The 27,144-nt window shown below is 35.3% G+C and overlaps 1 protein-coding gene across 1 annotated transcript; it reads right to left on the bottom strand.

The window, feature by feature from the left end:
- Positions 1-15,764: 15,764 nt before the first annotated feature.
- Positions 15,765-26,633, bottom strand: LOC104101187 (pheophorbide a oxygenase, chloroplastic). Its single transcript, XM_009608626.4, has 7 exons — positions 26,044-26,633; positions 25,418-25,653; positions 24,911-25,037; positions 23,750-23,886; positions 23,097-23,256; positions 16,369-16,647; positions 15,765-16,189 (listed from the first exon to the last, which is right to left on the bottom strand). Exons 1-7 carry the CDS (start codon positions 26,452-26,454, stop codon positions 15,935-15,937), a joined length of 1,605 nt encoding a protein of 534 aa, XP_009606921.1. The 5' UTR covers positions 26,455-26,633; the 3' UTR covers positions 15,765-15,934.
- Positions 26,634-27,144: the final 511 nt, after the last annotated feature.

The following is a 27,144-nucleotide window of genomic DNA, read 5'->3' as shown; positions in this document are numbered from 1 at the left end:
GGGTGAGATTTATATAGAGTTTTGGGGGTGTAAGATATGATTGGTTGGTTTGGAGTGACGCGGATTGTGAATTTGGGCCGTTGATTTAATGTAGAAAGGACGTTTAAGATTTGTTGGTATGAGTGTTCAGGTTACACGTGGGCGTATGTTATTGGTTTTAAGTAGTTAGCGCGGATTGTGAATATTAGCCGTTGATGGAAGGATGAATGAACGGTAGATTAAACCATTAAGGTTCTGCTAGGCATGTAAGAATAATTTGAATTTGGCAACCAGTAAATTCAATATTTCTAGTTTAGGCGGGAAACAAAACCTGAGGCCAAATTGTTACTGTTATTTGACATAAGGATAATTTCTGCGAATATAAGGATAATTTAATGAATAGTCGTTCAGTTTTTATTTTTCTCATCAAAGTCATTAAATTTTGTTTTGTTATGAAAAAGTTACTTAATTTTATCTAACTATTAAAAGTTACCGAACCATTTTTTGTAAACAAGAGTCCTTCAACTTTGCTCGAGTATCAAAGAAAATATCTTATTTGTTTAATTGTTTCCTTCTAGTGATATTTAAGCAAAATTGAGTATTTTTGTTATTACAAAAAATAATTTAGTAATTTTTTTAATATGTAATAAAGTTGAGTGAATTTTTTGTTACAGAGAATAGTTTAATAACTATGATTCAAGAAAAAGAAAAAATTTAATGTCCATCCCTAAAGTTAACATGATTTTCTAATTAGCCCATCTTATTTAATTTCACCCAGATTGATTGAACATGAACTTTAAAGTTTAATTTGGATAATGTTTCTTATTGTTTCATGAATGCTTCTCCTTTTCTAATTACGAAAACCTTGTTATGTTTCATGCCTAAGAAATTAAGACAAAACAAAGTAACAACATATACTATTGATTTCAAGAAATAACGAGTGTTATAACATTTGGAGAGTTTCATATTTCAAGAAAGATTCCTCTGATTCTTCTTTTTAAAACTATATTGAAGGGTCTTTAAACATGATATCAAATTTGAAAGATTTAGTTTGATTCAGGGGCACAAGAGCTTTCATCTTGAACTTACATTGCCGTGACAAACAATTTGATGATTGTCACAAATATGATTTGATATTCAATTGCCATGAACAGATAATTTGTATAAAATCTAATAAGGAAAGTGGTCAAAGGATGATCTTACTCCTTCAGCAACCAAGCTTTAAATACACCAAAGAATAACAACTTAGAGCTGAAGTAAAAAAAACTTATTGCTAGTTATACTCCCAAACAATTAGGAGGAAGACTTATTCAAAATAATAACTACTGCTAAAAATACTCCTAAACACTATGAGATTTAATCAAAATCTGTAACAAGAATAAGTGATAAGATAGGGATGCTTAATACGCCCCTCAAGTTAGTGTGGTGCAACAATGCCTAACTTGGAACGGCACCTAGCAAAGGTTGGTTTTGGTAACGACTTGGTAAAGGTTTCGGCAAGTTGATCACAAGCATTAGTGTGTTTAACAAGAATCTGATGCGCTTGAACTTGGTGCAGAACACAAGAGAAGTCTACATCTATATGCTTCATTCAGCTATGAAACACTGGATTATGACAGAGATAAGTGACACTAACATTGTCACAAAAATTGCGGGTGTATCTGAAATGTTGACACGCAATTCATCGAGCAAGTTTCGCACCCACTTGAGTTATGCAACAACATTTTTGCAATAAATTTGTACTCTGCTTCAGTAGATAAGCGAGTTATAGCCTATTATTTTTTAGACGACCATCTCACTAGATTGGGCCCAAAGAAAAGAACATAACTCGAAGTAGATATTCGAGTCATTCGGGTTGCCGACCCAATATGCATCAGCATATATGTAAAGATTGTTGTTCGAGTTGCGAAGAATTCGAAGACCTACGTTGTTCTGGCTTTGAGATACCGCAGTATCCTTTTAACAACCTTCCAATGTTCATCAGTAGGGCTGTGCATAAACTGTGATAATTTATTCACATCATAAGAGATGTCATGTCGTGTGAATGATAAATACTGTAATTTAACAAATGTGTGCATGTAGAGTGTGGCATTAATCGTGGGAGAACCATCATCTGTCCGAGGTAGTTTATTGGAACACATTAGCGTTGAGACTCCTTTACAATTATCCATATCCAACTCAGAAAGAATCTCAAGAATATATTTAGATTGAGAAAGAATAAGACCCCCCGGCACTTTTTGACTTCTACACCCAAAATGTAGTTTAAATAACCAAGATATTTTTAAAAAATGAGAAACCAAAGAATCAATAACATGACTAATCAATCTGGGATGATTTCCCGTGACCAAGATATCATCAACATGCACAAGCACATAAATTGCTGCAACCAAGTTGTTTAAAAGAAATAAAGAGGTGTCAAATTCAGACTTAATAAATCCCATTTTTTGTAGATGATCATGCAATGCAGTATACCATATCTGATGGGCTTGTTTAAGACCATAAATAGCTTTCTTCAATCTGCAAATATGAGAAGAAAATTGGGAATCAACAAATCCCTAAGGTTGAGACATAAAAATCTGTTCAGTCAACTAGCCTGGTAAGAAAGCAATGTTGACGTCGAGTTGATGAATTGGCCAACTATGTTGCACGGCTATGGAAAACACCAGCCGCACCGTTGTTGGTTTGACAACCAGACTACAGGTTTCGTGAAAATCCAAGCCAAGGTGTTGCGTGAACCCCTTTGCAACCAGGCGAGCTTTGTAGCGATCTATAGAGCCATCTGCTTTTCTCTTTATGTGATACAATCACTTGAAGTCCACAATATTTTTATTGGATCCCTCCGTACCAATTCCCAAGTTCGGTTCCTCATCAAAGCATCGTATTTTGCTTTCATAGTTTGAGCCCGTTTGGATTAGCTGATTTGAAGTAGCTGATAAGCATTAGGTGCTGAAAAGCACTTTTAAGTGCTGAAATTGATTTAATAAATAAGCAGTTACGCGTTTGGATACAAGTGCTGAAATTGATAATAAGCTGCTACAGTATTTGATAAAAAAGTGCTAATAAGCTTTTTTCTGTTAAAATGACTTAAATAACCTTATAAGTGTTTACACCTATAACGGCGTAATATCTTCAAAATTTTAGATTCTAAATCGATCCAAATACAAAATATTTTATTTGTCATTTTATTTTAAATACAACTGTGCTTAGATAAGATAAATTTTATGATAAATATAATTTATTTTATGATAAGCATATAATCATAAGTTATAATAATTAATAAATTGATAAAAGTTTCTCAGTAAAAAATAAACCTAAATAGGACAAAATATTTGAAGAGAAACAAACAATGTCTTTATCAGCACAACACTTAGAAAGCAACATAACAAAATATTTGACATGTTCTCATTTATTATATATAGTTCAAAGATTAATACACAATCACATAGATATAAATATGCAAAGGAATAGAGAATTTGTTTATCTTAAATAGTTAATGAGCATTGTAGACTTGAAGAGGCGGAGGGAGGGGGTTAGGTTGAAATAGTACTTGAGGCAGTGAGTATTGATGCAAGAGTTTTGTTCTAAAAAAGAATATTTAAGAATAAAATAGTAAAAATTTTGGTCAAACTTAAAGTGCTTATAAGCTAAAAATTTATAAGCTGGGGGTGACCAGCTTATGGCTTTTGGCTTATTTTTGACTTATAAGTACTTGGCTTATAGGCACTTTTAACTTTACCAAACGCGTAGATAAGCCGAAAAGTACTTATAAGCTACTTTGACTAGCTTATAAGCTTAGCCAAACACCCTCTTTGTCTCCACTATTCATGGATATTAGCTTGTTTGAAGGTTGTTGGCATAGTAGATAAATGAGTTAGCAAACTGAACTGTTTTTTGGGCTTGAAAATATTATTCTGAGACCTTGTGGTTATACGATTTGGTGCAGAATTTGAAGTTGGCATGGTGGTTATTCTAGTAAAGGGTTACTGGACAATAGGTTTGATAAACGTGTGTTGCCAGGGAGTGAAGAAGTTCTCAGCGGAGAGGTGGCTAGGGATGGTGCAGCAGGGTTCAAAGATAGAGTGTTGGTGCTGGATTTACGTCTTTGGTATGTTAGCAAATGTGGAGGTTGGGTTTATGAAGTTGTGTGATGTGGGAAAGAAGGAGAAAATAGTTAAGAATTACCTAGATTCTCTACAGCAGATGTTGGTACCTGGCCGGAATTGAAGGAGCGAGTATCACTTAATAGTGGACGGGGTAAGTTGGACTCTAAGGAGACTGGCATTGGTGGAGGTATATCTAGACATGAATTTTGAATTTGAATCGACTTAGGAGTGTCTTCTTTGGAGTCAATTTCTTCCCATGTCAGTTTTGATTTTTTTTCTCTTATATTAAGAAAATTATTTTTAAAAGAAAAAATATTTTCAAAAAAGAACGTCACGGCGTATGAAGATTTTTTACCGAATTAGGTCAAAGCATATATGGGTATGATGACGTTGAGAAATACCTAAATACACATAAGCGATAGACTTGGGCTCTAACTTATTTTTGTTGTAGAGTTTAATCATGGGTAACATAGACAACAAAGATTTTAATAGTGGTCTAGTTGGGTGGTTTACCAAATAAATTTTCACTACTAGAAATCCGGTAAAAACCGACCAACGTTGGTCGGTAATGGCCAAAAACTGACCAAAATGCGACCATTTATGTGTGACGGTATTTTTATAGTCGAAAAGGCATACCGACCAAAGTTGGTCGGAAATTACCGACCAACTTTGGTTGGTCAATTAAATTCAAAAAAAAAATTGCAAAAAAAAACCGACCAAAGTTGATCGGTATTTTAATTATGTAATAAAAAGATTCACCATCTGGGAATCGAACCGGGGTCTGTACTGTGGCAGAATACTATTCTACCACTAGACCATTGGTACATTTTGTTTTAAGACTGTCTTTTATTTGATTTATACTCTTTAATTATATTTTCGCATGAAAATAACCGACCAAAGTTGGTCGGTTTTATTAAAAAGTAAAATTACCGACTAAAGTTGGTCGGTTTTTTTAAATGACCGGCCGAATTAACCGACCAATTTTGGTCGATTTTTTTAATATTAATTTTTATTTATTTTAATTGAAAAACCTACCAAAGTTGGTCGGTTTCTTGAAACATAAATTTCGCGGGACTCAAAAATAGTTTCCCGCATTTTTGCACCAAAGAAAACCAACCAAAGTTGGTCGGTTTCGGTAAAAAAAAAATTAAAAAATATTTTGAAAAACCGACCAACTTTGGTCGGTTTTTTGACCGACCAACTTTGGTCGGTCGACCTTGGTCGATTTTTACCGAATTTCTAGTAGTGTTTGGTAGGGTGACTCGTTATTTAGAATGGGCATGAAAAGCCGATTAATGAGATAGATAATGTGATGGCAGGCAAAAATCATAATTCTGGTGGTAGGGAAGCTTCGTGGAGAAGAGTTTTGGATGTTTCAATAATATGGCAATGTCGACGCTTGGCTATGGCAACATGTTGTGTTATATAAGGAGGTGAAACGAAGTGTTCAATGCCATTTTGTTGAAGATAAAACTTAATAATTGTGCATTCACCCCCTCCATTTGTATAAATTAAAGTAATCTTTGTTTTGAAAAAAAATCTACTAAAGGACGAAATTTTTGGAATAGAGATACGACTTCACTTTTATTTTTAATTGTATACAGCCAAATATACTTGGTGTATTGATCAACAAAAATAAAGTAATATAAATTTTTTTCTAGTGATAAAACAAGTGATGTTTTCCATAAATCACTAAAAATAACTCGGAGAGGAATATTACTAGATAAAGTGAGTCGTTGAAATAGCAAACAATGGGCTTTATTAGATAAACAAGTATTATAAATTCATATTTGTCCTTAGTAACAACAAATAAAGAAAACCTCTTCAAAATAAAGTTTAAAATTGCTAAATGAGGATGACCCAAGCGACAATACAACAGCTGAACTAGGGCTTTTGTGGAGGCGAGGTTGATAGATGGTAGTTTGGGTTACAAATGCGGCCGCTTGTAGAGTCCATTCTCATTCCAGCCTTGTGCCAGCGGCTTCCGAGTATGCAGGTCCTTCACCAGAAAAGTAAAAGGAAAAAATTCAACATATGCTATATTATCTTGGCAAAATTTAGCTACAAAAATTAGATTCTTTTTAATTGATGGAGCACATAAGTGTTGGAAAGCCTAAAAGCATAATTAGATGTTTGTATTTGAGTTAAACTACTATGAGTGATGGAAATTATTTTACCATCACCCATAGATATCTCATATTTGCCTGTATACTTCTAAATGTGGTGAGGCTCAACCGTGATATGATGAGTCACACCAGAATCTAGAATCCAGGAATTTTCTCTTGAGTACAGAGCTGAAGAAAAGTTGGTCTTAGCTTCAAAGTGTGCGATTTGGAGCGACATACATCTGCAGTGTGACCAAATTTTTGGCATAGTTGACATCTAATAGATTGTCTCTATTGTCTCAAATTTTGCTGATTGTTGGAACCTGATTGTCGAGATGAAAATTATTTTCATGGCTGATTGTTAAAGCGACGATGGTTCATGTTAGCTTGGGATGCCAGGTTGGTCTTTTGGGATACAACAACTATGATGATGAAAGATGCCTTCTCAAGATCTTGGTGCTTGAGGAAAAGCCCATGATATGTGAGCTTGTGAAATAATTTCTCAAAACTCAAAAGAGAGTCTTGTGCTCTGATAGCAGCAGAAATTTTACGGTACTCAGGGCCAAGCCGCTTAGAATATAAGTTCGTCATCAGTTACTGGGGATCCAACTTCTTTAAGTGCATCAGAGAGAGAGAGAGAGAGACTCTTTGTAAGTATTCTGCAATGGATTTAGAGGCCTTCTTAATATTTTGCAATTGGTCTTGCAAGCTAAAAGTATGAGTGTGGCTCTTGTTCGCATAAGCATTATGAAGGAGTTCCCAAGCATTATGCGCAGATAGAGCAATGGCAATAGTATGAGCAATGATAGGATCCACTGATGCCATCATTGCTTGTTAGATCAGTTGATCTTGAGAGAACCGGAATTGGTACTTGAGAATTGGAATCATAAGGTCATTTTACGTAACAGTCATTGGTGGTGCAAGTTTTGTTCCATCAAGATATTCCATGAGTTGATGACCATTGAGTAACATCACAAGTTATACTTTTCAAGTTGAGAAGCTTAGGTTATCTTGTAGTTTGATAGGTAACTGAGAAGCGGATTTAATTATATAACATGTGTGGTAGATGAAGCTACTCGTACATTATTGATGGCCAGAGGCAGACTCAGGATTTGAGTGCAACGGGGACACATTGTCTTTAGACATGCCAATTACTAGCCATAAATTTAGGCATGCAACCCTTTAAAAACTTGGCGATTATCATAATTTATCAACAAAGTATAAATTCTCAATCACTAGTGTCGGGAGGGAAAAGGGTTTGTAATTTTCTATTTGTAGAGATATAAGTTATGGTTTGGAGCTTTTGATTTTGAGGGAGGAACTTGAAAAAAATAATATTAATTAAGTTAATTTTATGATCAAGTAGTATTAAATGATAATTGAATTTAAAAAAATAAAATAAAACAGATGAATCAATTGACTACTAAGTAAAATAATATAATTGAAATCAATAAAGTACAAGGGAAACCTAAAAAAGCAAAAGTTGAGATTCGATCCCAAGATATCAGGCCCGAGCAAGAAGCTGTCAGCAGTACACTAAACCAACTCTACCATGCGGTCTTTTTGTGACTTTGGGGACACCAATAAAATATTAAAAGAGGTCCTCCATATATATACCTACATACACAAAAATATATATATTTGGTGAATTCTCGAGACCAACGGGTTCCGGTGACCCCCCTACTCCTAACATAGGTCCGCCCCTGCTATTGGCAGCAATAGCATAACCGTAGTTAATAACAACTGAAGTGATTGTATTTCCTGGTGCAGCCATAGATGAAAAAAAATGGATCTGACGTTAGAGCTTACGAGAGCTTCAATACCATATTAAATATGGTAAGAAAAGCAGTGAAAGGATCATCGTATTCATTCAGTAGCCAAGCTTTACATATACTAAAGAATAACAACCTAGAGGTAAAGTAAAGGAAATTGGCTGCTAGCTATACTCTCAAACAATTAGGAGGAAAACGTATTCAAAACAATAACTACTGCTAGAAATGCTCCTAAACAGTAGGAGATTTAATCAAAATCTATAACAAAAATAAGTGATAAGATAAGAATATTTAATAACCCGCATGCCTTGAATCTTGACTTAACTTGAACTTGTTTCTTGATTTTGGATGCTTTAAACTTGTATAGAAATAATTCATCAATGCTTGTAGCTTATAATGGAGGAATACTAAGTATTAATTTTTAGAACTCGCCCGCTTCTTTAACATTCTTTTGGTTTCCATTTAGAGTAATGGAAGAAAGAAGTGATAATGACAAACTCATTTACTTTGTTTTGTTGGTTTATTTGAATAAATGATCGACCGGATTGAACCACTCAAAATTATATTTGATTGACTGGAATATGTCATTTGTGTTATGAAATAAAAATAATTTAATAAAACATAAATAAGAAATAGAGATAGAGAGAAGGAAGAGATTTTCTTCTTTAAATTGTGTGTATTTTTCTATCTATTACAAGGCCTTTATATAGCCATGAAAAGTGAAGATAAATATGTCATTAAGCATTTGAGATGAAGATCATGGAGGAAGATCATGGAGGAAGAGTAGACATCCACCATAATTTGATCATGGAGGAAGAGTAGACATCCACCATAATTTGATTTTTCTTATAACACTCCCCCTTGGATGTCCATAGATAATGTGCCCCGTTAAAACTTTATTAGGAAAAACCCTCTAAAAAAAGATCCTAGTGAAGGAAAAAGAGTACACATGTTTATAAATACTCCTTTTGGTTGCCTCGTTAAAAACCTTCAAGGAAAACCCAGTGGGACAAAACTTTGTAAGGGAAAAAGAGTACAACGCGTATTAACTCCCCCTGATGAGAGCATCAATTCACATCCTTGAGCTTTCGCATCCCAATCTTGTACACTAATTTTTTGAGGGTTGACGTCGGTAGAGATTTGGTGAACAAATCAGTCATATTATCACTTGAACGAATATGTTACACATTGATATCACCATTCTTTTGAAGATCATGTGTGAAAAATAACTTTGGTGAAATGTGCTTTGTCCTATCTAACTTTTATGAATCCTCCCTTCAATTGGGCTATGCATGCTGCATTGTCTTCATACAAAATTATGGGTAGTTTGTCACACTTCAAACCAGATTTGTCTCTAATAAGATGTATTATAGACCTCAACCATACACATTCTCGACTAGCTTCATGAATAGCAATTATCTCAGCATGATTAGATGAAATAGCCACGATTGATTGCTTAGTCGATCGCCAAGATGGCAGTGCCTCCACATGTAAACACATAGCCTATTTGAGATCGAGTCTTATGTGGGTCAGATAAATACCCAACATCGGCATAACCAACAAGATCGGGACTGCATTCATTGTCATAAAATAATCTCATATCGGTAGTTCCTTTTAAATACCGCAATACGCATTTGATTCCATTCCAATGTCTTCTTGTAGGAGCATAACTATATCTTGCTAAGACATTAACCGAAAACGTTATGTCAGGCCTTGTAGTGTTAGCAAGATACATTAGTGCACCAATTGCACTAAGATATGGTACTTCAGGACCAAGAATCTCTTCGTTCTTTTCTTGAGGTCGGAACGGGTCCTTATTCACATCAAGTGATCGAACAACCATCGAAGTACTTAATGGATGTGCTCCATCCATGTAAAACCGTTTCAATACCGTTTCTATGTAGGCAAATTGATGAACAAAAGTCCCATTTGTGAAATGTTCAATTTTTAAACCAAGACATAATTTTGTCTTTTCGAGATCTTTCATCTCGAATTCCTTCTTTAAATAATCAATTGCCTTTTGGAGTTATGTAGGAGTTCCAATAAGGTTTATGTCATCAACATATACAGCAAGTAAAACAAACTCTGAAGTTGTTTTCTTTATAAAAATACATGGATAAATGATATCATTTATATAACCTTCTTTTAATAAATACTCATTAAGGCGGTTATACCACATTCTTCATGATTGCTTTAGACCATACAAAGATCTTTGCAATTTGATTGAAAATATTTTCTGGGACTTTGAATTATGTGCGTCATGCATTTTAAATCCCTCGAGAATTTTCATGTATATATCATTATCAAGTGAGCCGAAAAGGTAGGTTGTAACCACATCCATTAAATGCATGTCAAGCTTTTCATGGACAGCAAAACCAATGAGATAACAGAACGTTATAACATCCATAATGATACCAGGTCTTTGTGAAAATCCTTGTGCAACAAGGCGTGCCATATATATTTGTACCTCATTTTTCTCATTCCTTTTACGTACAAAGGCCCATTTATAGCCAACAGGCTTAGTACCATTAGGTGTTTGGACTACAGACCTAAAAACTTCATGTTTCGCAAGTGAAATTATTTCTGACTGGATAGCGTCTTTCCATTTTGGCCAATCATTTCTCTGTCTACATTCATCGACATATTTTAGTTCAAGATCCTCATCTTGTTACATTATTTCAACAGCGACATTATAAGAAAAAACGTTATCAATAACAATATTATTTCGGTTCCATCTTTTTCCCGTTGAGACATAACTTATTGAGATCTCTCAATTCTTATTATTTTCAGGTACCTGAACCTCCCTTGATGTCTTATCATTTGTTATGTCTCTGTGCTCTTCTTGAGCCACTGCCTCCGTATTATGATCACTTTGATAATTTGCTCATTTTCTTTTTTCGAGGATTTTTATCCTTAGAATCAATTGGTCTACCATATTTCAAGCGCGGTTTAAACTCATTTGCTTTAATTGATTGTTCTACCGGGATATCAACTCAAATTGGAGTATTAGCAGTTGGAATATCTGACTTAGTCACCCTTGGTAGGTCAGTGAATGTATCTGTCAGTTGATTTGTAATATTTTACAAATGAATTATCTTTTGAACCTCTTGTTCACATTGATTTGTTCGAGAATATAAATGAGATAGTAATAATACATTCCAATCCATCTCCTTTCTCAGCTGCTTATTTTCTCCCTTAATGTAGGGTATATTGATTCATCAAAATGATAATCAAAAAATCTTGTCGTAATTAAATCTCCATTCATAGGCTCCAAATATTTTATAATAGAAGGAGATTCATACCCAATATATATCCCCAACCTTCTTTGGGGACTCATCTTTGTACGTTGTGATGGAGAAATTGGAACATATACTGCATAACCAAAGATTCTAATATGAAAAATATTTGGCTCCTGACCAAAAGCCAATTGCAATGGGGAGACTTTATTATAACTTGTGGGCCTTATCCGCACAAGTATTGCTGCATGCAAAATATCATGACTCCATACTGAAATGTGGAGTTTTGTTCTCATAAGCATTGGTCTAGAAATTAATTAAAAGTGTTTGATCAATGATTTCGTTAGACCATTTTGTGTATGAACATGAGTAACCGGATTCTCAATTGTTATCCCAGTTGATATACAATAATCAGTAAAGGCCTGAGATGTAAACTCACCAACATTATTAAGACGAATTATTTTTATTGTATAATCTGGAAATTATGCTCTTAGTTTTATTATTTGAGCCAACAATCTCGTAAATGGCATATTGCGAGTTGATAATAAGCACACATGTGACCATCTTGTAGATGCATCCACCAAAATCATATAATATTTGAATGGTCCACATGGAGGGTGAATGGGGCCACATATATTACCATGTATACGTTCCAAAAATGTAGGGGATTCCATCCTAACTTTAATAGTTGATGGTCTAATAATTAATTTGCCTTGAGAACATGCAACACAAGAGAATTTCTTAAATTGAAGAATCTTTTGGTTCTTCATTGAATGTCCATGTGAATTCTCAATTATTTTACGCATCATAGTAGAACCAGGATGACCCAACCGGTCATGCAAAATAATAAAATTATCTTGATTAATAAACTTCTCATTTACTTGGGTATGTGTTTCAATCCTGCTAATACTTGTGTAATATAAGCCAGAGGAAAGAGCGGGTAACATTTCAAGCACATATTTTTTACCTGACTTTATTGTAGTAATATAAATATATTCAATTTTTTCATTATTTATAGTCTCAATGTGATATTCATTTTGGTAAATATCTTTGAAACTTAGTAATTTTCTTTGAGACTTACTACAATATACTACTTCATTAATAGCCAAATTTGTTCATCCTGGTAGTAATAAATTTGCTCTTCCTGAGTCTTCAATTAATTTTGTACTGCTATATATTGTATTAACATTGGCTTCTTTCATCACCAAATAAGAGAAATATCTCGTATCTCTTAAAATAATACGTGTTGTAGTACTATCCAAAAGGCATACATCATCTTTATTGATCTTGGATCTAACTGAATACTGGAGAATTTCCATATTCCTCATAAATAAACAAAAAGTACATCATAAGAAATACGAAAGACTATAAATAAAAGAAACATTAGAAATTACACGAAAAATGTAGAAACTAGCATATATAATGCTTTAGGAAAGTACACTAAGAAGAACAAACTACATAAAGACATAATATGAAAATAACAACTTTTCTTAAAGCTTTAGTCCCAAGTAAGATAATCACTTCTTCAGCCAATATCCTCAAAGAAGTCTCTAGCTTCTAAATGAGTAATATTTGCAAGGCCTCCAAAATCATCATCTTTATATGTAAGATTTGCCTCAGCATCATCATATTCGTTTGAGGGACCTGCTTTATCATCATTATTTTGAAAAGTCAAGTGTGCCTCCACATTGTTATCTTTTCTTTTATTGGATGCTTGATAAAGTTTGACAAAATGGTCAGGTGTACGACAAACACGTGCCCAATGACCTTTCATACCACACATGTGGCAAATATTAACTCTGTCTTTTAAAGGATTATTTTGAGGATTCTTATTGCTCTCTTGTTTATTTTCACCATGATGATGATAGTTATTTCGTCCCCTTTTATGTCCACGTCCACGACTACGATAATGATTTTGTCTTCTTTTAGACTTTTGAGTAGGTGCTGCCATATTCACTTCGAAAAATGGTGCAGATCAAGTGGGACTTGCCTCATAATTTTTCACTAAAAAGGTATTATGTTGCTCAGCCACCAGGAGGCATGAGATTAATTCAGAATATTTCTTTAAACCCTTTTTACGGTATTGTTATTGCAATACCATATTTGAGGCATGAAAAGTAGAAAGAGTCTTTTCCAGTAAATCCTCATCATTCACAATTTTCCTATATAATTTAAGTTGGGAAGTTATCCTGAATACATCAGAATTATATTCACTTACAGTTTTAAAATATTGTAACCGTAAGTGAATCTATTCATATCGAGCTCTTGGCAATATCGTTGCCTTAAGATGGTCATATCGTTCCTTCAAACTGCTCCATAATTCAAATGGATCTTTTAGGGTTAAGTATTTAGTCTTTAATCCTTCATCGAGATGACAACGAAGGAACATCATAGCCTTTGCTTTATCCTGGCCTGATGTTTCATTTCCTTGTATAATAGTATTTTCAAGAACTTTTACAACAAGGTGAATTTCAGCATAAAAGACCCATGATAAATAATTCTTTCCGGAGATGTCAAGTGCCACAAATTCAAGCTTTGATAAATTTGACATAATGAAAACTATTATTAAAAAAGTAGATAAATTAGAGGCAATTTGGGTAATTATGAAACAAGAAAAAAATAAAATAATAATAAGTCATGTAATATGGTATTCATATTTATATAAACAAAATTCAACAAATTTTTGAATCAATAAAATTAACCAAAAATTTATGTGATAAATTATTAATTGAATTCAGAGAAAAATAAACAAAAAGAGAGGTAAAGCTCAGCAGTAATTATGGCAAAATCTTGTTACAGAATGATTTAATATACGTATTCTATATTTTCTTATAATATCTTAATAACAATTTTATAATGATCTTACAATCTAAATTAATTGGTATATGTGTAGATTAACAATCAACCTTTGGAAAAAAAAAATTCTCCAGGCGTAATAACAATGCTATGACAACTTTAAAAGAAACATACTAGAAAACAGAGTGGTGGTAGCTAGTGTGTGCCGGATCGGACTTGAGTAGAAGCTAATTCGTGCTTATAATGTGTTATAAAATAAAAGCAATTTAGTAAAATATGAACAAGAAATAGAGATAGAGAGAAGGAAGAGATTTTCTTTATCAAATTGTGTGTATTTTCCTATCTATTACAAATTCTTTATATAGGCATGAAAAGTGAAGAAAAATATGTCATTGAATATGTCATTAAGCATTTGAGATGAAGATCATGCAGGAGGATCATGGAGGAAGAGTAGACATCCACCATAATTTGATCATGGAGGAAGATCATAGAGTGATGGAGGAAGAGTAGACATCCACCATAATTTAATTTTTCTTATAACAATTTGTACATTTGACACATTCTTATTGACTTTTTGATTAAACTTAGCACGCCACATCATTTAGTATGAGATAGTTTCATACTTTCATTGGCTCTTTTAATTGATTTGGCACGTCTAGAGGTGGCAAAATCGTTAAAAGAAAATAATTATTCACCCATATTATCCGTTAAAAAATAGGTTGAATAATGAACTTTTTAAAAACGGGTAGAATATGGATAAGAACTATATTATCCACTTAGAAAGTGGTTAACCAAATGGATAACTAATGTGTTTAACTTTTACATTTGTAAAGCCTCAAATTGAGGCCTCAAGTTTTGGGAGACTAGGAATTCTCTCATAAGTGATCATATTCAAAAAGTCATGGATAATATGGATATCCATATTATCCGCCGGATAACCTTTTTTTATGCGTCTCAAATACGAGTCGGATCGGATCGGATAATTTATCCATTTTTTAAATTACCCATTTTCGACCCGCCCGTTTGCCACCCCTAGGCACGCCTCTTACGTCATTTGACACGTGGCACAAAGTCACAAACTTGAGCATTGATGATAAAAGATAAATTGCGTTAAACATCCCTACAAAATCACCTAGTTTCAGATTGAGATGTTAGGCCACAATATTCAATTGAACTAATATGTAATAAATTATACTCCCTCTGTTTCAAATTAGATGAGGTACTTTCCTTTTTAGTCTATTCCAAAATAAAATGACATATTTCTAAATTTGGAAATAATTCAATTTTAAACTCTTCATTTTGCCTATTTTACCCTTAATGAGAAGCTTTTATAACCACACAAATGTCATGACCCCACAAAGCTTTTACCCCTTAAGGTTTTAAGATCACAAGTTTTAAAAAGTTTTTTTTTCTTAAACTGTGTGCCGAGTCAAACTACCCCATCTAAATTGAAACGGAAGGAGTAGTCCTAACTCTTTTATGAATTTAAATTAAATAAATTCTAATTGTTTCGAGTGTCATTTCTAATATTTTAAGTTTTAAATTAAATTATCGCATAATTTAAAAGATATGTTTGGTTTGCACTAGACAAATTCGGGCAAACTTTTATTTTCAATTTTAACTTTGACTTTCTTAAAAGACTTTGGGAGAAGGGTTGTTGAGAATGACATCTTTGTCATCTTGGTGTAAATCCCACGATACCCCTTATTCCTTCAACCAAAACGACCCCTTAGACTTTGATCTAGACAATAGGAATGTTGTGATTAAGAAGAATGCGCAAAAATTTCTTGTATACATCTCTACAAATCTCATTCATATATACATGTATAGGAAATGATATACTCTGCAGTATTCGATTTTGTATCTGCAGCTACAGTTCTAATTCCTATAGTAGAAAGAACAAGTTTAGGGATGTCGAGATTGGCAGGACCCTCTTATCACTTTTAATCAATTTCTGCATGTACATAATCAACAAATACAAAATTCTTCTGCAGTTCGTGGAGGGCGTATGCCAAACCAGCACTTAAAATTGCAAACGAAGCCAAGATAACACGTAGCTTGATATCAGAAGGAACGCCTGCAGTTGCGCAGAACACCACTACTGCGCCAATCAGAATCTTTTGCAATCTCTCGAATGTGTAGTAAGCATTTCTGCAAGACGAACACTTGAGTGTATGTTGCTCGAATCTATCCATCATCTGTAATATAACGATATGAAGAATTAGAATAAGAAAAATAATTGTAAAAGTAACCCATATATTACAAGGGTGAACATATGAAAAGAGGTCTCAAGAAGGAAATGGACAAGAAAATATTCAAATAGCAAACTGATTCTTTCTAACGAATTCAGTTGGTTTTGGAGTTCAAGAATCCGTACCTGGCGTTTGGATAAGACTGTAGAAGGCAATGGTTGTTGGTCTACATTACCAAACCATTCAGGTTGACTATTGCCATGCCGTCTAAGCCAATTTCGAAATGCCAAGACAAAACGATCAGCTTGAGTGGGTGTAAATGTGAGTTTTGTGTACTCCTTGTTGACATCGGTAGAATTCTCCTTTGACTTTGCAAGAAAGATTTTCTCTTGACCTTGAAGAACAATCATATCCCCATCATACACCTTATTTGAAGTCCAGTGTTCTTGCCATCTTGGAAAAACCTGTTGTCAACGTATAATGAAAAATCCCAGTTATTATGATAAAATATTACCGCCGAACTCTGAACAAATCATCAGTCATTCCAACGCCCCACTGAATGATAAAATCGTCAATGCTATAGCCACATATCTACTTTGAAATCAAAAGATAGGAATATTATGTCGTTCAACATTTCTCTAGGACAAAGTATCAGCACCAAGTTATGTTGAGACAGTTGAAGGTCGTATGTCAACTTGGCTCACTTGCAAAAACACATATTCACTTTCCACTATTTCTAACTTCACTGAAATAAACGCAGGGCTGGTAGCCTGGTGTCTGAACTGATAACGGTTGATCTAATTGACAAAACACAAATTGATGAAATCATGCTAAAAGAAAAACAAAATGCTCCCAGGCACGAGTTCCGAGGTGAGAGCCTAAAAACTCTCCCCGCTATCGTTTCTCTTTCTTTCTGATGATCTTTCCCTTGGTTACTTAGTTTTTTTATCAATCATGTCTTGGTGATTGGCTCAAAAACTTCGTCTTCTTTTTCTCTTTCTTCCTAAAATTATGGTTAATAGAATATATTTTATTATTGGTGAGAAGTCTTTTGACATTACTGAAGTCAAAAATGGTGCAGAGGTTTGGTACGAATGGGTGGAACGCAAGAAGAATTTCATGAGGAAAATGACTCTCAGTCGAAATGTCATGCTGTGGGTTTGCGGTCTTCTACATACAGCATCTGATCGAAGGGGTAATGATCTCAGAAGGTGGAAGTCCAGAGATCATGTCTACAATTTCTTCTGTACAAAGAAATACAATGATTTTGGCAGATACATAAGCATTGTAGCGGTACAGGGGGAACACAGAGCTGTCATAATCCTTCCAGAAGCAGCATTCAATGTGGGATGGAGAGACGTTGCATTAAAGACAGAGAAGTTCATAAATAAGGTGGCTCCAGCTGTGAGAAGCTTTGTCAAACCAAATGTGAAAAGTTTTGTCAAACCAACAGAGGAGCACTCTTATATGGAAGCATTCATAACAGAGGATTTGGCTTTGCATGGTGGATTCGAAGAAGAAGGTCAAGCTTTAGTGGGTGGCGAAATCATTCCCTTCTCTCCTCTACAATTGAGAGAGTATAAAGATCGCGCAGTATGGTATGTTGATGAAGCAGAACCCTTGGACTCTCAATTTCTAGAGGCGGAGATGGAAACTTTTTTATGGGTGCAAAAAAATGTTTTGAAGATGAGCAAAGCATACTGAGTGAACTTTCAGGGGTGCGAGGGAGAAGCTCTGTCTCTCTTCATGAAAATCGATAAGCGCAGATTAGAGATAAGAGAAGAAGCTGCTTTAAAGATAGTGTCGACTCCAAAAAAGAAGAAGGGGAGCATGGAAGTTCAGAATAAGGCAGGGGGGAAATCTACCTTCAATTGTTATCAATGAAGGTAAAAATTATAAAAGATCTATTGTCAAGTCTCTAATTGAGAGTTGGAAGGCCGATATCTACTGCTTGCAAGAATCGAAATTGGAAGGAGATGTGCAGAGTTTTGTGAAACAAATTTGAGGGTTCAGATGGGTCAAATTTGGCTGTGTGGAAGCTAGTGGCAGTAGAGGGGGTATCTTGGTTCTTTGGGACAGTAGATCCTGGAAAGGAGAGGGGATTAATCTAGGTAGTTATTCTATCACTGTTAAGTTTGATGCCCAAGGCTATAATTTCTCTTGGCACTTGATTGGGGTTTACGCTCCGCATTGTAGACTTGAAAGAAGGAATGTTTGGTGTGAAGTTGCTGCTTCCAGGGGATCTTTCGATGGTCCATGGGTTGTTTGCGGATATTTCAATGTTACAAGGTTTATGGAGGAAAGAAAGGACAGCAACATCATATCAAGAGCCATGACTGAGTTCTCCAATTTCATTGAGAACCTTGAGCTCCTTCACCCTCCGCTTTTAGGGGGAGTGTTTTACATGGACCAGGAGCAACAATTCTCATATTGCTTATAGATTGGACAGATTTTTGTTTTCCTCTGATTGGGATGAGAACTTAAGGAACATAAGGCAATCAGTGCTTCCCAAACCTGTCTCTGACCACACCCCCATTTTGCTTAATTGCGGTGACGGGGAGAACTCTAAATCTTATTTCAAGTTTCAGAACTGATGGTTGGGAGTCGAGGGCTTTAAGGACATGGTAGCATTGTGGTGGTCTTCCTTCAATGTCCAGGGGAGACTCGACTTTATTCTCGCTCAGAAACTCAAGCTCTTAAAAGGAAAATTAAGAGATTGGAGTTTAACTCAAGGAGGGAACCTGTAAGCTTTGAAAACTGATTGTCTTAATAATATCTTGGTACTACAAATTGCTCAGGAGACCAGGGACCTTACTGAAAACGAACTGATACAGATGGCAAGCCTTACTATGGATCTAGAAGAAATTGCAAAGAATGAGGAGTTATCCTGGAGACAAAAATCAAGAGTACAATGGTTGAAACAGGGGGACAGAAACACAAAGTTCTTCCACAATGTGGCAAATGCTAATAGAAGGTTCAATGCAATCGATAGGCTCATCATTAATGGGGTTCAGGTTGAGGATTTAACTGCAATCAAAAGTGAGATCCTTGATTTTTACCTGCATCTGTATATTGACTTATTATATTCTTACCAAACCAAGGATACTGATATATTGGCAGCATTCTGAGTAACTCCTACTAAGTAGGGTCTTTTCCTTTTTGTTTGAATAACCCATTCTCATTATCTTTAATAAGTAAAGTAGGCAAACCTATAGGTCCTTAGTAGCATTGACAAAGAAGAAGGGGCCGGTTACCCCCTTGTCACTTAAAAGTAAAGAAGAGATACACACTTTGGAATCAAAATTTGGTGGAATTTAGAATGGAATCGAAGAACGAATGCACTTGCGGTTAAGACAGGTCCTGCATCTCCTACCTAATGCAATTGACCGACCCGCCATAGTCAAAATTATGGAGGCCTGAGTTCAACTATAGTTAATCCCCTCAACTAAATAACTCACAAGTGGAATGGTTGGAGCGGGATTTTGATGAGCAGGAGATTTTGGATGGGCTTAAAGCATGTGCAGCTGACAAAGCTCCTGGACCTGACGGAATACACCATGGGTTTCTTCTTACACTGTTGGGATGTCCTAAAAGAAAACCTGGTGAATACTTTTCAGAATTTTCATTCACAAGAATATTTTGAGAAAAGTTTCAATGCTACCTACATAGCTTTGCTTCCTAAGAAGGTTGGTGCAGCTGAGTTGAAGTATTTTAGATCTATTAGTCTGATTGGCAGTGTCTACAAGATCATCTCTAAAGTGCTGACTGAAAGACTGAAGAAGGTGGTCCATAAACTTGTGGACTCTCAAAAGATGGCCTTCATCAAAGGCAGGCAAATCATGGATGCAACTTTTATAGCTAATGAATGTGTTGACTCCAGAATTAGGGGGAAAGATCCAGGGGTGCTGTGCAAACTTGATATAGAAAAAGCTTTTGATCACTTAAACTGGAATTACCTTATCAAGTTTTTGAAAGATATAGGTTTCGGCTGCAAATGGATTAAGTGGATTCACTTCTGCATTAGTAATGCTAGATTCTCCATTCTTGTGAATGACACTCCAAAGGGGTTCTTTCCATCTCAAAGAGGATTAAGGCAAGGAGACCCACTCTCACCCTTCCTCTTCATTATTGCCATGGAAGGTTTGAATAGCATGCTCAAGAAAGCAAATCTTGAAGGTTGGCTGAGAGTCTTCAGGGTGCTCAACAATGACAGAAGTAATCTGGAAATTACTCACTTACTATATGCTGATGATTCACTGGTTTTCTGTGATGCCAAAGTAGAGCAAATTACACACTTGAGGTTGATTCTAACTGTGTTTGAAGCTGTGTCAGGTTTACATGTAAATTCGAGAAAATCCCATTTGTTCACTGTGAACGAGGTTCCAAACATTCAAAAACTAGCAGGCTCTTCGGGTTGTGAGGTGGGGACTCTACCTACTACATATCTGGGGTTACCTCTAGGGGTTAAAAATAAGCCTCAACAGATATGGAATGGAATTGTGGAAAGGTGTGAAAAGAAACTATCTAATTGGAAAAGCAATTACTTGTCCCTGGGAGGTAGGATTGTCCTGGTTAATAGTGTTCTAGACACTCTTCCCACTTACATGATGTCTCTCTTTCCCATGCCAGTTAAGGTTGAGAAGAGAATCGACGCTCTGAGGAGGAACTTCATTTGGCAAGGAAACAAGGAGAAGAAAAGTTACCACCTGGTCAAGTTGGAAGCTCTCACATGCAGCAAGAAGGAAGGGGGCTTGGGTATTAGAAACCTAAGGCAACATAACAAGAGCCTTTTAATGAAGTGGTTGTGGAGATTCCCTCTGGAAGACCAAGCCCTATGGAGGAAGGTGATCAATGAAAAATATGGGAATGTGGGTCAGTGGTGCACAAGTTCTGTTACCAGCTCATATGGAGTGAGTGTTTGGAAATCAATAAGAGCCCTATGGCAAGATTTTGCTTCCAACATCAGTTTCAAAACTGGGAATGGCATGAAGATCTCCTTCTAGAATGATGATTGGATAGGAAATGGTCCTCTCAAAGAGAGTTTCCCGGATATTTTCAGCTTAGCACAACAACCTGATGCAACTCTAGCTGAAACTTGGAGCCTACAAGGTTGGAACCTAACCTTTAGAAGATTTCTCAATGACTGGGAAGTGAGTAGAGTGACTAATTTCTTCAGTCTTCTACAGAACTTCAGGGGAACTACTGAACAAGAAGACAAGCTGGTGTGGGTCAGAAGCAACAAAGGTATATTTACAGTAAAGTCAGCATACAAGATTTTAAACAGATGTGACCAGAACTATGGCCTCTGGCATTGGAAACATATTTGGAAGGCAAAAGTTCCCCTAAAGGTGTCAATTTTTTGCTGGTTAGTAGTCAAACAGGCTGTTCTAACTCATGAAAATTTGATGAAGAGAGGTATACAACTATGCTCAAGATGTTTTTTTGTGCGGCAATGAGAATGAGACAATCAGCCATCTGGTCATTCACTGCCAAGTGACTATCAGATTGTGGCAGCTGTTCATGAGCATGAAAGGCTTAAGCAGGACAATGCCTAGGAGAACTGACGAGATGATGGCAAGTTGGAATGGCTCCGGGATAATCACAGGCCAAAAGAAGTGGTGGAACATTGTCCCAGCATGTATTTGGTAGACCATTTGGAAGGAAAGAAACTCTAGATGTTTTGAAGATGTGGCAAGCCATGAACAAAGGATTAAGATGAATTGTATATTTTTGTTTTATTTTTGGTGTAAAGAAGCACTTGTACAAGATGTAGAATCTCTTGTAGATCTCATAGGCTCCTTGTAGCTGTTACAAGATTGGTTTTTGTCTATTTTGGGTCTTGTAAGTTGTAACTTGTTACTCCTTAGCACAATCTTTGTACTAGGGACTAATTTTATCAATATATTGGAATCTGTTACCTTTCCGGAAAAAAAAAACAGTTGATCTAATTGAGTCTTTTCACGTTGCTGTTTTATTTACTTTATTGCTTTTATTATTTTGATAAGATATTGTTTCTTTACCTTATTAGACTAGTAAGTCTATACTAGTAAATCATTCTTTTAAAAGAAAACCATTTGAATACTCAGAATCAGATTTAAATCAGTCACATTCTTGTTATTCCCCATATTTGCTGCTTTGATTCTTTTCTCTCGGCTGACCTTCATGGCATCTCATACAATTTTCTCCCTTAAAAAGCCTGCAGTGGATCCAAAACCTATGTGCCCACCATAAAGCCAATGGAATAAAAGCTTATGGCTTTAATAGTTTTCTGAGGTCCTTGCTGAGTTTGTAGTACAGAAAGTTTGCGAATAACATGAGAAATGAGACACAAGTTGAACTAGTATCCACAGCAGCTTGAATTCCCAAACAGTGAGATAAGAAATCCACGGACCAATTAATAATATTTTGTTATACTATCTTGATCTATCCAGAAAAATGAAAGAAAAGATGGGGCTAGTATATCAACAATATGTTTTGGTTTTTGGGGTTTGTTAGCATGTGCCATGACTGAACTTGTTTCAAAACATATAGGAATACCTTTTCTTTTGTTCCCAAGGGCCTCTTCCCATTTGTGTGTATAAATAGAACTAAGAAAACAGACATCATACACCCCACATAAGCTGATATTTATATAACCAAACAATAGTAGTAGTATTTCCATTGCGAACTCATTTTGATTCCAAAAAGGGTGTGCAGTACAAGGATAGAGGAGATGGTCTGCAGATCAGAAGTCAAACATAACACATGTAGCACCATAATTTTGATTTGAGGCCCTCTTTTCAGAAGCCAGAAATCGGATTTCGATAAACATTTGGCAGAAAAAATGTAGCTGAAGCACTTGAGTTCAGAGTCAAGGAAAAGATAGTACATACAAGACTAGAATGACATCATTGTAGAATGAAAGCATTATTACCTGCCACCAAGCAGGCCCAGGCACTGTAAACTGAAAGAAGTTTCGAGCACTACAAACAATCGATCGGGTCTTTCCTGGTGCCATTGGTACATTAAAGGAACAAATCCATATCACCCACTTCTGATCACCCACGATTGGAAGCTTTGTGTCAATCTCTATTCTGGAAAAAATTTCCAACAGATCTTAATCATAAATACGTGAAAATAGTTGCAGAAGGAATGCAGCTAACGTTTCCATAGAAGAACATGTAATTCACACAAAGACACGAAAACTAAACACCAAGGACATCGCGAACTGCCATCATTGATGCCTGCAAAGCCTCGGACAAACAGGATCATGCACCAGGTTTGGAAAAGCTATCAAACCATGATTTTTATATTTAGAATCTTTACAATAAATGATCAAAATAATTAATAGCATTAAATAACCTTACAGAACCCTGTCTTAAACGGGATATAATGCCCATGAAATAATGCTACTTATTTACAATGTCCCAACTTGTTAGCTGATGACAAACTTTGTTAAACAAGAGAAAGGGGAAGATTGATGCAAAGCTTATCTACCTAAGGATGATTAATCACCATTGAAAGATACATGTATGCTTGCCTTTAATATTCAGGAAAGATTATCTACTTTTGGGATGATGAACGTACTTATTCATTGAGTAACAAGGTGCGACAAATTTTGCAGTAATTTTTGGTTTATCATTGTTTGCACCTGCAAAACCCCATGGTCCAGATGCCTCCATCTTGAATGGCAAGGGCTTGGCTCTATCTCGTCTTCCAGTAACCTGTAAAATATTAATAAGTAAGCTACAAGGCTTTCTTGTTGGACGCTATGGAAGCTGCACTAGTATTGCTCTAGTCAATGGGCATCTATGCATACATTTGCATTCTGTTGTCTCACATATATGCGAATAACTCAAGTATTTAACTCTACATCTCCATCACGCTTCGGAAACAGACTAGTATCTGAAGCCTCTTTTAATAGGTTTAATTATTAAAGTGATTTAACCACGGGAGAAGATGAAAGCTCTACTTCAGAGCTACAAAAACTTATATTTACAGAACACATAGTAACCGCTGTTTTGGTATTTTTGAGGAATGAGGACTGTATAGCATGCATTATATCTACTGCATTGCATATGGTGCCCACATGCCAAACAACCCCTAACTTATGGGAACTCACCACTCAGCACCAAAACACCAAAGTCTTTTCTTTTTTGGCTGTGAAAGGATAAACCTTGAACTTGAAATTACGGCACACTTGTGTGCATATTCTTAGTAGAAAAGTATTTTGATTGGTCATATAAGTACACGAGTGTAAGGAGAAGTGTAAGATTTAGAGAATTTAGTTTCTGGATAAGCCCTGACTTGTTTTAAATGACAAATTGTTGAGTATTGGAATGAATGAAATAGCAGAATGGATAGAGGATTCATATAGCAGACTACAACTAGTTTGAGATTGAGACGTAGTTGTTATTCATCTAAAATAAATTTCTAAGAATTATAGTAAAAAACATCTAGCAATCAAGATAACAAAAGAGAGGATAATGACTTGAAAATAGGGAGTAGAGCACAGTAAAAAGATCAATTTAATGCCATTGCGATGAGTTACAAGTTAAAAGAGTTTGCAGATTGCGCTTAGTCTTTGGTCTTTCTTTGAAGGCCTGAATCAAGGCTGATCTTGAGTAGCTAATTCTTGCCTTTGTCAATTTGATAACGAAGTAGTAAATAAGTAAATAAAACCTTAGGTCCTAAAGTGGATTTTAAATTATATTAGAAGCCGAAAAGGACAAAGTGCTGCATATTTACCTTGTGATGTGCAAAATCGATGTGAGAAGGATCAGAGACATTCTCCATGAGAGTATCATAACCATAAAACAAATCGCGCTGAATTGTCACTGTCGCAAACTCAGGCTTATCAAAATCTTCAGGCAACCTAAAGAATACCATTAAAAAACTAGTAAGAATATATTAAACAATTCAGTAAAAGTATAGTCAAGAATCAAGATTACCTATTATAACATTCATTAACTCGGTATGATTATCCACAGATAACTTAACAAAATAATGAGCATATTTTAAATAAGTCACTATAGTAAAGGCAACTTATTAGTATAATATAACCTAACTCCACATGATTACTAAACAATACTTAAAATATTTATTGTACGTAGGGGATAGGGGAAGGGGAAATGGGGGATTATAAGGTGGAAACGGAACCCGACAAGTAAAGTTACACGTAGCCAACCTGAGCTACTAATATTCCCCAAACAATACTTAGTTTAATAAACTAATAATGGGGAATGAGAAACTTACATAGGGGGTTTAGTTGCCTGTGCCCTCTCCCAAGCATTTTCATCAGGCCAAACAAAGAGCAATCCTTGAGAAACCATAGTAGGAAATCTAGTAGCACATGCCCTTGGAGATTGAACAGCTTTAGCTTCAGGTCCTTCAGATGCAGCCTGAGGTATCCTTGTACAAGATCCACATCCATTAAATGACCATCCATGATATGAACACTGCAAATCCCCATTTTCATCTATTCTCCCTTCCTACCAAAAAACAAAACACTCATATTTCAGAATCTTGAAAAAAGTTTCATTTTATTAAGCAAAACAAAACACCCATATTTCAAAATGTTGAACAAGATTCAATTTTTTTTTATCCCATATTTCAAAATCTTGAAAAAGATTCAATTTTTAAGCAAAATTGCTAAAAATTGAGAAGTGGGTCAATATGATAAAACACCCATATTACAAAAGATTGAAAAAGTTTAATTTTTTAAACAAAACAAAACACCCACATGTCAAAATGTTGAAAAAGATTCAATTTTTTAAGCAAATCTGAGAAAGTGGGTCAACATTATAAAACACCCACGTCAAAATCTTGAAAAAGATTCAATTTTTAAAGCAAAATTGATAAGTGGAGTCAGGTGGAATTACTGATAATGGAGCAAGGCGATGAGGACATTTGTCATCAAAAGCAACCCATTGAGAGGAAGATTTATCAAACCAGAGAACTAAGTCTCGATTGAGGAGCTGAAATGGGGTTGGTAAATTAGGGTCAAGATCTTCAGCTAGAGAAACTGGGTACCAATGATCTCTCCAAGAGAATTTTGAGGATGAATCTTGTTCATCATCTTGTGTATTTACTTCATCAATATCACTAGTAGTGTTAGTTGAAGGTGTAGTTGGGGGTGCAGCTACTCTAAAAGGAAATGAAATTGGCCTTCTTTTTCTTCTTTTACTTTGATAAATATTTTGGGTTGTAATAGGGAGAGAAGAATGGAAGGAAGAAGAAAGTGAAAGAATTTGAGGAGTTGGTGGTGGAGAGTATAATAGAGAAGAAGCCATTGGGTTAATGTGATGAAATTGAGCTGAGCTAATGAAATTTTTACGTGAGGGTACTAATATTATATTTAATGGAGTAAAGAAGAAAAAGAAGAAGGGTTTGCGTGCAAGATATGAACAATGTGTTGAATTGAGTTTGGTTGTTTTTTGGAGAGTTTGCTGGAAGTATCTTAGTGAGAAGGGGCCCGAAAGAAAATGAAAGGTGTGGGCTACATAAGGAGTCCGGAAAAAAAATAATGCATTTTTGGACTCAAGACAAAAAAATAGGTAAAAAAAAAAGTTAGTGACCAAAATACATACCCTTCTATATTTGGACGGTCAGGTATAGCGCCGTTTATTAAGGCGTTATACATATTTTGTGGACCCACCAATAATTATTATGCGCTTAACTGACATAACAATAATTCAAATGGGTATAACGCCTTTATTTAAGGCGCTATACCTCAAAAAATTCGACCCCCGGATTGGACATTGCCTTATTTAAAGACATTAAGGATTTTGTAAAAATCCATTCAGAAAAATTCTCAAGTCTTGTTAAATTTTTCTTCGTTAAGTTGTTTCGCATTTTGTCATAATGTCTGAAGAGCGAAGAATTAGGGTTTCATTATATGGGGGATGAGGTTGTGGTGGCGAATAACTCAGTAAGCTATAGTTTATCTCCACAGTATCATGTTAAGTTGTCACTTACAATGG

Source organism: Nicotiana tomentosiformis, chromosome 11 (assembly GCF_000390325.3).
Source record: "Nicotiana tomentosiformis chromosome 11, ASM39032v3, whole genome shotgun sequence".
NCBI classification, from domain to species: domain Eukaryota; kingdom Viridiplantae; phylum Streptophyta; class Magnoliopsida; order Solanales; family Solanaceae; genus Nicotiana; species Nicotiana tomentosiformis.
The sequence above is the reverse complement of the archived record's forward strand: the minus strand, read 5'-3'. Positions and strand labels throughout refer to the sequence as shown.